This window comes from Chanos chanos, chromosome 8 (genome assembly GCF_902362185.1).
Source record: "Chanos chanos chromosome 8, fChaCha1.1, whole genome shotgun sequence".
Taxonomy (NCBI): domain Eukaryota; kingdom Metazoa; phylum Chordata; class Actinopteri; order Gonorynchiformes; family Chanidae; genus Chanos; species Chanos chanos.
The window spans coordinates 23,107,892-23,119,907 of NC_044502.1; the positions used below are offsets into that span (position 1 = coordinate 23,107,892).

General features: G+C 40.8%; 1 protein-coding gene across 1 annotated transcript; it reads left to right on the forward strand.

Annotated features, from left to right (window-relative positions):
* The first annotated feature begins 3,590 nt into the window (after window positions 1-3,590).
* Window positions 3,591-4,532, forward strand: LOC115819476 (odorant receptor 131-2-like). The gene has a single exon (XM_030782985.1). The coding sequence runs from the start codon at window positions 3,591-3,593 to the stop codon at window positions 4,530-4,532; it is 942 nt and encodes a 313-aa protein (XP_030638845.1).
* The last annotated feature ends 7,484 nt before the right edge of the window (window positions 4,533-12,016 follow it).

Here is a 12,016-nt window from a genome sequence, read left to right on the forward strand (position 1 = left end):
TATGCACAGCCTTGGCTCTGGAACCAAACTCCTGGATGGGGGCTGGACTCTGTCCTGACCGCCACTGTGTTTGAGTTTGTCCCGGTGAACGAAAGGGTTGCCTCACTGCGCCTTCGGGTTACAGGGGGGAAAACTCTGACTGTCATGACGGCGTACGCGCCAAACGGCGGCTCAGAGTACCCAGCCTTCCTAGAGACACTGGAAAGTGTCCTAGTGAAGACACCATCTGGGGACTCTGCAGTTCTACTGGGAGACTTCAATGCTCACATTGGCAGTGATGGAGAGACTCAGAGGGGAGTGATTGGGAGGAATGGCCTACCAGATCTGAACCCGAGTGGTGCCTTGTTGTTGGACTTCTGTGGGAGTCATGGATTGTCCATAACGAACACCATGTTCGCGCATAAGGCGGCTTATAAGTGTACCTAGTACCAGAGCTCCTTAGGCCAACGGTCGATGATCAACTTTGTAGTCGTTTCATCAGATCTGCGGCAGTATGTGCTGGACACTCAGGTGAAGAGAGGGGCGGAGCTGTCAACTGATCACCACCTGGTGGTGAGTTGGATCAGATGGCGGGGGAGGCTGCCGGACAGACCTGGTAAACCCAAGCGCATAGTGAGGGTGAACTGGGAACAGCTGGCTGAAAGGTCTTCAACTCACACCTCCGGAGGAGCTTCTCCCTGATCCTGAGGGAGGCTGGGGACATGGAGTCTGAATGGACCCTGTTCAGAGCCTCCATTGTTGAAGCGGCAGCTTTGAGCGGTGGCCAGACTGTCGTCGGTGCCTGTCATGGAGGCAACCCAAGGACCCAGTGGTGGACGCCACCAGTAAGGGAAGCTGTCAGGCTGAAGAAGGAGGCCTTCCGGGCTTGGCTAGCATGGGGGAATCCGGAATTGGCTGAGAGGTACCGGCACGCCAAAAGGGCTGCAGCGACAGCTGTCGTGGAAGCATGGGAGGAGTTTGGGGAGGCCATGGAAAAGGACTTTCGGTTGGCCTCAAAGAGGTTCTGGCAAACCGTCAGACGACTCAGGAGGGGCAGGCAGGGCCTCATCCAGGCTACTCTTAGCAGGGATGGAGAAGTTCTGATCTCAACTGAGGATGTGGTCGGACGATGGAAGGAACACTTTGAGGAGCTTCTAAACCCGACAGACACGCCCTCCACAGAGGAGGCAGGGCCAGAATATTCAGGAGGCTCGTCACCCATCTCTCTGGCAGAGGTCACTGAGGCAGTTGGAAAACTCCGCAGTGGCAAGGTTGCCTCAACACTGGCCAGTAGTACTGCTTAAACATAAGTTTTGCTCAACTTTCCTTGTGGTAAGCAAATTTCTCAATTACTCTGGTTAAAGTCAGTCATCTCAGTCTCTTCCCAGTCTCTTTTCCATTGACAGTATGGCCAATGCATTCAGTCTCTCCTGGGTCATGATGTTTCTGAGAAAATTTTTAATTCTTTTCAAGCTCTCACTCTCACTATGTCCACGCAAGGCCAACTCAAAGGCTCGACAAAATTTTACATTGTCTGTTATTCACAACAGAATCATTTTTACGTGAACCAAGCAATCTGCCAAAAGTATTACCATGAACAGGTGAGCTTTTTTTAGATTAACCGTAACATTTCCTTTGTACACACGCAGGCGTAAATGAAAAGGCTTAAAAGCATAGTGAAAGGCACTGGCTGAACAAACTCCACAACCTGAAGCGGGATTTCCTTGCACCACGTCCAATATTTCCGTATCTGGACAGTTCGTCAACCTTCATCCCTGACAATCACCAAATTAACACAATACCACAATTTACAGAGGCAACAAAATACGATGTTGTGGTGTTTTTACATTTGCCTTTTTTTTTTTTTTTTTTTGGCTGAGCTATGAAGTACTTCAGCCCCCCCCCAAAAAAACGACTATGCTCCCCAAAAATGTTTAGCACCAGCCGCCACTGGTTGTGGCAGTTCATCACACACTCATTCATGACAGTTAAACTGCACACAATGTTTAGAATTTGAGCATTATGACTTGCATGCCAAAACTGTGTCCTTGTTTTTTTCCTTTTTAGCACACAAATGTTAAGTAAAGGCAATGTCTGACAATGAGAGATAACATGCAGTTCAGCGTCATACATGGAAATAAAGAAAATTTGTAGATGCATATTTACACAGCACATACAATGGGTTGTAGAACTATTGCAGGTTACATGACTAGGTGTTGTGTAAAGAAGTATTAGTGTATGCAGTCATTGAGCATAATGACATTTACATGTCAAAAGGTTTTTTTTGTAGTTTTATTTAGAATCATGACACTGGTGTCTATATTGACACACATGAACATTCAATTGACAGTAGTATTTGTTTTTGTTTGCCAATACCTCAGCAGTTGGGTTGGGCATATTATGTGGTTTTGTCGTTTTGAGCCCAAATCCTTTTAGCTGTTGCTATGACCATGTAATCTGACACACACATCAGATGTGAGAGCATAGCTGGATGACGAAATGTCATGGGTCTTGAATCGTCAGAGGTGCAAGGGCCCGCCAGCGCTGCTTGCGGCTATATTGTATTTGTTGGCTTTTTTGTGGCAGCTGAAGGCAATGTTTAATTAAAATGGAGGATAACATACTTCTGCAATATTTAATTAAAATGGAGGATAACGTACTTCTGCAATATTTAATTAAAATGGAGGATAACATACTTCTACGTGGAAATTTTACTTTTGTTTGAGAAGTCTGAGGTTTGGCCAGTGCAGTCTGCTTCTTTGGTTTGTATTTAAAGTTTTGGTAAACATGTCTTAGTCATCTTGAAAAAAATATAATGTGTGTAAGATGTAGAATATTCTACATTAATCATATGTGTAGTCCTTTCTCAGAATACTCAGCTGGCCCAAATCTATATATTTGTGCATTCTTCTATTTTGAAAAAGTACACATCCTGAGGACATTCAGAATACACGAAGTATCATGTATATGGGAAGACTCAAAATAAGTGCATGCCACTGCGTATTTAGAACAGGAGCATAATTTGAATGAGCTATAAGAGCTATAGTGTGTCATCATGAACATGTCTGATGTCAGAATTGGGTGTTCAGAACAAAAATGTTCCTGTATTACTGAGTACACATACACTCACACACACACACACAGACACACACACACACACACACACACACACAGGTAATGGCGGAGTCAAGCTTGAAATGACGTAGATGCCTAAATAAAGACAAGCACTTGTCAGGTTGTGATCACTGATTCTTTTCCTTCAGACAGATCATCAGACACCATTAGACCATCTCCACACAGCCTGACTGTAAGTACTTTGTCTGATAGTAAGTACTGACTCCTTGCATGTATTAGTGTTTTTGACTAGCCCGGAGGTTTTTAAAGGATGTTTATGATTACATTTTAAGGATGTTTATTATAACATTACAAAGATGTTTATGATCACATTTTAAGGATGCTTATTATAACATTACAAGGATGTTTATGTTAAGCCCTTGCAGTGCTCTCTGTCCAGCTGCAAAGCCAGAGCCTGACTCTCAGCTCAGTTGAAACTGAGATGCTTTTTATATTCAATCACTGTTTCATTCATCTGAATGTCTCCCCTTAGAACAATGAGGAACACAACAGAATTTCAAAATGCAACTTCTCTGAAATTCAGTGGAACACCAGCAAAAGCTTTTTTGTCCATGACACCATGTTTTTTCTTCCTGTATGTGAACATTGTGATGCTGTTCACACTGAGGTGCAAGGCAATCTTTCAGGACACTTCCCGTTATATCCTCTTTGGCCACCTGTTGTTTTCTGACTCACTCCATCTCTCACTGAGCATTCTTTACTATATGTTTGCTGTGTCTAAATTATACTTTGTTAGTTACGTCTGCCTGATTTTTGTCATATGTGGGGAGATTGTTACCACAATATCACCTCTCAACTTGGCTGTGATGGCACTAGAAAGATATGTGGCTATCTGTTTCCCTCTAAGCCACGCAGAGATTGCCACCTCCAGCAGAACTGGCATTGCCATCATTATAGTATGGATCCTGGGTTCACTAAATGCTGTTTCAGAACTGCTGGTGTATTTGATTTATGAGGTCCCCTCTGTTTCCATGAGGGTTTTTTGCTCCAGATACACCCTGTTTCAGTTGGTAATATATATTAATATCAATACAGCATTCATTGTGTTTTATTTTGTAACTGTGGGTATCATTATAGTGTACACTTATATTGGCATAATTATGGCAGCCAAGTCTGCTTCCTGTGATAGTGTCTCATTAAAGAGAGCAAACGGCACAGTGCTATTACATCTGATCCAGTTAGGTCTCTGTCTCACATCCACACTGTTTAGCATGATTAACACAACAATCACTTGGCACATGGATCCTTTTGCTGTTATACAGGTGCAGTACGTTTTGTTTCTTAGTCTCATCATCTTCCCTAGATGTCTGAGCTCTCTAATATATGGACTCAGGGACCAAGCTTTCAGTGGCCTTTTTAAATACTATTTCTGCTTTGGTCTCAGGAGCACAATGAAGCCTACTGTCATTGTAAATTAGCTTTTGATTCAAATAGTTGTATTCCTGAGGAAATGCAAGGACCAAATAATGGTCATTATATTTTTTCATCCTGCTCATTTTAAACCGAGATTTTGACAGTTTGTTAGTTTCAACAACAACAAAAAAAAATTTTTGCGTAAGAATTCTGGAACAAAGAAACCTCTCAAAAAGATCCTGTGTCTACGTTAGTTTGTAAATGTGTGTTTTTGTGACCTATGTTAATTTCAGCTGAAAGTTTAAAACAACACCATCAGTATTTGCAGAGGTATGTTTTTTGACTAATCACTAGCCTTGGTGTGTTCTAATGTGCTAATTCTTCCCTTAAACCAGCTTTAGGTATGTGTATTATAACTTGAGTTATAACATTCCTAATTTTGCAGACAGAAAAAATGCAAACTCAGGATGGCCTAGAGCCTAAAATGTATTTTCTTAATGAAAAAGAACTGTATAAAATGGAAGAGATGTGTAGGACGTTTCCTAAGCTAAACATGCCTGTTCTTTATACTGTAAACCCCAATGCCTGGGGACATCCCTGTCTTACTTGTCAACAGTCATCTCTGCTACAGACATCTCTGTTACAGTCATCTGTCTTTAGCTTCTGTGGATTGCTATCAGACTAGCATATGTAAGGGGGGGGGTTTAAAAAAGAAAATATCAGGACAGTTTATAATGACTATTTTGATTTGTCCACTTGTGAGCTGCTGTAATCAGTGCATCCCAAAGTAAACTCTTAAATTTTACTTTGCCTTATAAAAGGAGTAACAATTCATTGGTTGTTTTGGGGAGAAAAGCAGGAACTGTGAGGGGTAACTAGAAAAACATAGCTGGACATAGCATGCATAGCATAACTAAGGCAAAATACAAAATGTGCAGTTACTGCATTCTGTTTTAGTTTACTCATGCAAGTTATTGTATTACTTTGTATTGCCTTGAAACACAGACACAGATGCTTGCAAGAATTTTAAGTGGCCTGTTTGGTCCTCTCAGGCACTTAAAGAAATAAATAGATTGCTATAGTAGATTGAACACTTAATAAAAGATTCACGAGTGTATACATGTTGTAGCTGCCCCATTTTGCTAGCCTCCCAGATTTTTCCCAGAATTATGAAATCCAGAAGTCCGATCTGCAATACACATACGCACTTGATTTTGAGCACTGCCCGATTTTGCCGGAAGTACGAAAGTCCAGAAGTCCAGACTGCAATATACATGTGCAGTATCCGAAGCATGCGCACACTATATGACATGTTCCAGCAGTGCCAGATCTGTACTGCTAATGCGTAAACATTTTACGGCACAAAGAACGCGTAGTGTTTTAGCCTTTACAGACAGCTGAGATAAGTTCAGAACTCTACTATAAATAATGTGAATCAGGTGATGAGTTATGCCTTATACCCTGTACCCCTATGCTTTTTCAGTACAGCAGCTGTAAATATTGCTCATTGTAACATACTTACTATAATCTATGTGCAAAGTAGCTACAGATAATACAATACAAAACATCAAAAATCACAAAAATTTATCTTCGGAATTTTGGAAGCATTCCTATGTGATCAAACAAAATATGGTGTATACTATACTATATGAGGATAATCACACTTGATGAGGAGACTTGTGTGTGGAGCTTTGCAAAAGTGGTGTTACAATTCTGTGAGAAGCAATTGTTCTGTATAAACAATTTGTGTGAACAAACATGAAAAGTGCTTAGTTTTATAGATAGAGCCTTTCTTTTGAAAGTTAAGTAATGGTTTTAGAAGTTTAGTTCCCAGAGCCAGTTTCAGTGTGTGAGTGACTGAAAAACTGTAAAGATACCACATTTATTAAAATCACTTTTTGAATACCAACAGCTGATCCACCTGCTATTTTATGGCTAGACCATAAAACATTTTAAAGTCATTTTTCTCAGTTTCACTCAGTTTGCTGTGATCATCTCTGCTAAAATATTTTAACAAGCTTACAGTGCAAATGACATCAGTGGATAATGGACATCAGTACCACCTGACCCTGGTAAACATTTATGGATGCAGGAAACTCATTGAATTTTTCCATTGAATCAAAGCTTTACCTCTGTAAAACAAATACGTTTACATTTCTGTAAGAATAGGTTTAGGACAGTGGTAAGCCATGCTCGCTGTTTTTCCTTAGTTTATTGAATGACACCAGCTTATCTCCAAAGTTATCTAATACAAAAACAGACGAACGTGCAGCAAAACCAAATTGCTGTGTGTAAATAATTGATGTGATTTCTAATAATGAGACTGATTTCTTACCAGAGATCTTGCTAATGATGCCCGGGAGGTTTATAGCCTGATAGTCCTTGCAGTCTGCCCATAAATTCTACTGGGACTGCAGAGCAGGGTATCAGTTAAGTCTACTCCAACCTCTACTTTCCTATGCCATCCGACTCTTCTTTGTCATAAAGCCATGTTAATTCACTACTAAACCTAACCATGCAGTTGTAACAATCAGCTATATAAATATTGATTATTACCAAAACACACACATTAAATTGGATTATCCTTTAAGATATTATTGATGTGTTTCTGTGTCTTATTCAGCTCGGTAAACAAGAAACATACAAAGATAAAGCACTAAGGATAGCGTTTTCATAGTCTATATTATATAATCAAACACAAGCATATATTCAACCCTTCCCATTCACACACAGCAGCCAGTCACAGTTCTTAATGTCCCAGCCGCTGTACTGTTGACCTGTCCTATTAATAAAGTGAATCCTATATCAACTTGTGTAGCAGTGCTACACAGTATGCCAATGGTTTAGAAAAGTTCTAGTTAATGGTTCACAGTCTAACACTAATATTACTTAGCTACGACTGTAACCCTGCTGGACAATCAGAATTTGGCCACACATGATTGTTACCTTGAACACCTCAATTTATTGCCCAGTGTTCTGAACAGCACCATATTCAGTAGCCTAAGCAATAATTCAAGTACCCAAATTTTGGAAAAGGAAATGTCACTGTTTTTTCAAAAAACAAACAAACAAACAAAAAGCAGCTTTAGATAGAATGGACAAAATGCTGTTTTTGAATACAGTAAGCCAGATGTATGAAACATAAGCTGCTTTCCACTGCGGAAAGTTCAGGACGCAGAATTTTTTTCAGAAATTCAGGAACTTTACCCCCTTTTCGACTGCAGCAACCCAGGACAATTTTAGTTCCTGAACCATAGTTCTTAAACCTTGAATTGAGTTCTTGAAGTTCTTTTTTCAGTACCTACTCCAGAGTTGATACTTTTCAACAGCTCGGACAGAATTGTGTTTTTTGCCTCAATTAGTCCTACTTTACATAATCTTTATACTTCCTGTAGTTTGATGGCAGAGCAAAATACAAGTGCGTTCTGAGTAGCTCCGGAAAAGTTCCTGAAGTTCTGTGGAAAAGTGCCCTCTCTGGAGCTGAAGCTTACATACTACTGCAAATTAAAAAAAAACTTGGACATCTGTATTTTTGAAAAAACAGTACCATGAAAGGTTAGAAAATAATTAAGCATGATCCTTAAAGTTAGGCTGCCAGTTATGGTGACAGCAACCAAAATGTCTGTACTGAACTGTGTCAGCAACAGATATGATGGCCCAGACTTGGTGAATAGGTAGGTCTCTCAAGGTCAGTCCTAAAATAGTTTCAAAAAGGTAGTTTTATGTTAGCTTTGTGTAACAGGGAGAAGGTTTCCCCCTAATGGCATGCTCTGTGTATCCTTCCAAATACTGTTACTTAGGGAAACACCTACTCAATTATCCATTTTAACTCCGTCTTATAAATAGCCATACCTCATCCAGTTTTATAAATGTTCCTTCCGGTGTTGCGCTGTGTATGATGTCTCAGCAAACAAGTTGTTTAGCTAAAACCTCCAACATCTAACTTCATGTTCTGGGTCGAGTGTGAGTTTTAACGTAGGTGAGCGCAGTATAGCCATCACTTTCTTTAAATGGGGTTTATGCCTTGAGCTGACCACCAATGTTTTACAGGATCTGTGATTTCATTCACATCTTGGTTTTTGCCGGTAGTCCTGTTGGATCAGGTATGTTTTAAGGTTTATTGAGGTACCTCATGTTGGTCCAACTCATTGCTCACCCTCGTCTTGTTTTAGCCAACCTAGTTCTATCAAACATATGCTCAGAGCAGAGTAGCATCTGCTACCCTCCGGGACCCAGGTAATGGTTTTACCCCCATATTAGTGTTTTTGTATTTTATCGGGACTGATTTATAAACTCTTAATCAGCTTTGTGTTGTCTTCTAAGGTCATAGCCACAGCTATTTTGCCTCTTAATTGTTTTGCCTATTAATTGCTCACTGTTTTGCCACTAGCGTACTGTTTTGCCCCTAGCTATTGTTTTGCCTCTTGCTCACTATTCGTTCTTAGCTTCCTGTGTCATCTTGAGTTTGTTTCTTTACGTTTTTTCCGTTTTGGCTTTTTTTTTTGTTACGTTTTGTTCATGGTGTATTGTTTGACCTGATCAGGCATTGCTTTGCCTGCTTGACTGGTTATTGTCTTGCATGCTCTGCTGTTTACTGCTTTGCCTGAGATTTGTTGTAAACCTGCTTGTTTGGTAAACCAGCTGCTCTTGTTTTCAGTATTTGTTCCTTCCTCTCCAATAGAAGTGATCAGTGATGTGTCTGGCGGTCGTGCTGAGGGGGGAGGTCTCATAGCTGGGTTCCCTACTATTAACTCTTGCCACTGTGAGCTTAATTGATGTGCTTTTCTTGCACCTAACCCCTTCTTCCACCTCTTTTGCAGTGTGTGTGCCATGTGTGTGCCATGTATGTGTGAATGCGTGCATGTTCACAATCATGTGTGGCAGTGTTAAGTATTCCCCTCCTAAACTAGGTAAACCCCCATTAGTCCCCACTGCAGTCGGCATGCCTCACTCTTTCTTGACACCCCCTTGAGGCATCCTAGTAATCTTAGTGGTAGTTGTTGGTACGGAAACACTTTGTTTAGACCCCTCCTTTATGCTCGTATTAGGTAGTAAATTAAATTCTTTAGTATCTAAATAAAGTGCTGTTTCTTGTGCATTAACATTTCTTGCAGCTCCTTGTCTCCCATTACAGCAAATTTAATAAATTTTACTCTTATGACATTAGAAAACCACGTCTCTGCTCTTGTTTTACACTAAAGGACCTGGGCAATACTTGCTGTTTACTGAGGGATCAGGTACAAAGCTATCTCTTCGGGCGAAATTCCCGGAATGACGTTGTCGGTATATACATTGTACGAGGGGGACCCTTTAACTACCCTCCTACCTGCCCAACCCCTCCTGCGCCCCCCCCCCCCCCCATCACTCTTGGAAATCACATATGAAATAAAATTGAAATCACTTGTGGTGTTACACAAGGATATATCGTAGGACCAGTACTTACCCATTGCAAATGTTATCACAAAGCATGGGATTAGTTTTCATAGTTATCTTGATGACATGTAACTGTGTGTATCTGTTCCATCTGATGATCACTAACCCATATACAAACTAATCACTTGTTTGGAAGACATATCTTATGGGATTTACAACTGAATCATGGCAAATGGAGACATCATCAGTCATAAGGAATACTTTTACAGAAATCTACTCTTTCCTTCTATACCGGCTAAAAATAGTTTAATAGAGAATTTGGGTGTGTTGAAATGCACAAGGGATTCTTTTGGATGGATGAGAACATATAACGATAAACACCGTCAATATTATCAGGCTAAAAGCCAGCACTGGAGGTGGAAGAAAAAGGCTCCGCGGATTTTCCAAACCCACAATAATTATAAACTTTACATCGGATCTCATTCATACCACATCCTGTAATGAATGATACGCCCAACAGGTAAGCAACAAGATGCGCAAAGCATTGTGTATTGAAGAATGAACTTATAAATCACACAGAACATAAAACACTCAACCCTTAAACCCCCTTTTGGTGATCCCAAAATTAAACTAATAGTCTGTGTAAAATGAAATATCTTCAGCAATTTACTCTCTCCAAGCGGGACGCCCAACTGCCGGAGACACGTGGCTTGGGTGCTTCATGGCCAGAGATAGAGCCACACAAACTCGTGCACAATTCTGGTGCTTCTAAACTTGGCATGCACACTCTCCACCAACAGGGGATGATATGCACCAAAAATCAAGACCATCCTCTTCTCTGGTGAATTTATATGAATTTTTGAAATCTTTATTGTAGGCAACGTTAGGCAAATGGAAGGCCTTGACATGATATTTGACCCCACAGTCACAGAAAGCTGATGAGCCAGGGCTTAAAAACTTGCTATGCATTCTCTCCACCAACAGGATATGACATGCACCAAAAATCAAGACCATCCTCTTCTCTGATGAATTTATATGAATTTTTGAAATCTTTCGAAATCTTTACCTGAGAGGGGCTGCGGGTAGGCACGGGTTAGGATTAGGATTAGGGTTAGGGTTACAATTATGGTTACGGTTACAGCTAGATGTTTAATGTCTCAACTCCTATGACGACAGGGGGCTGCAGAATACTTTACTGGACTTATGCAAGATGGAGGGGTTTTTTTTAGCCTAAATGAGAAGGGCAGCTACTAGGCAAGGGAAACTTTAGGGCCTGGGCAAGGGCTAGGGCTAGAGCCAGAGCTAGGGTTAGGGTTAGGGTTAGGGTTACGTTATGGTCAGGGTTACAGCTAGATGTTTAATATTTCAACTCTTATGATAACGGGGGGCCGCAGAATACTTTACTGGACTTGTGCACGTTGGAATTTTTTAGCTTACCCAGTGGGGCTAGGGCTAGGGCTAGGGTTAGGGTTGGGGTTAGAGCTAGGCGTTTAATGTCTAAGCTCCTATGACAATAGTGGGCTGCAGAATACTTTACTGGACTGATGGAATTTTTTAGTTTATTTGGTGGGGCTAGGGTTAGGGTTAGGGTTTGCTCGTGTTTAAATCAGGTATGTTCAGGGTTGGGTTGGGGAAATCTCTCTCTGTTAATTATGGTACCCATTTTATTTATTGACTTTAATGTATTTTCATCTTATCTTCCACAACAGTTTCAGAAACAAAAAGGAACTAAACAAAAACTATGTATACCACTATGTATACAGGATAAACATAACAAATAATGGTGAATATCTTAGTTGAGTGTATTTCATGGAACTGTAGAGGCTTACATAAACTGACCAAAGTAAAGCAGGTTATGAACAGGATAAAACAGCTAAAAGCCAGGTGTAACAAAAGACTTTCAGTATCGTCTCCGGTTTCCAGCAGCGACCAATAGCGCAAGCAGTCACTCACTATTAGTTGGCCTTCTCCATCAGATTAGCCAATCGTAGCCGCACGAGTCTCCCTAAATACCACTGCAACAGCCGCCATCTTTGTTGGCGTGAAATTCAAAAGGGAGAAGACTTGTGGGGAGACTGCGATTGTTTATACACTTTTGGAGAGACTGCTGCTGTTGTTCATCCTGGAGTGCTGTTGTATTCTGCGTTTATCAGAATCTTTGTGTGCGTTCAGATAC

What these genes read in the sequence shown, in the direction of transcription:
- LOC115819476 (XM_030782985.1), top strand. Translation starts at nt 3,591, where the DNA reads ATGAGGAACACAACAGAATTTCAAAATGCAACTTCTCTGAAATTCAGT.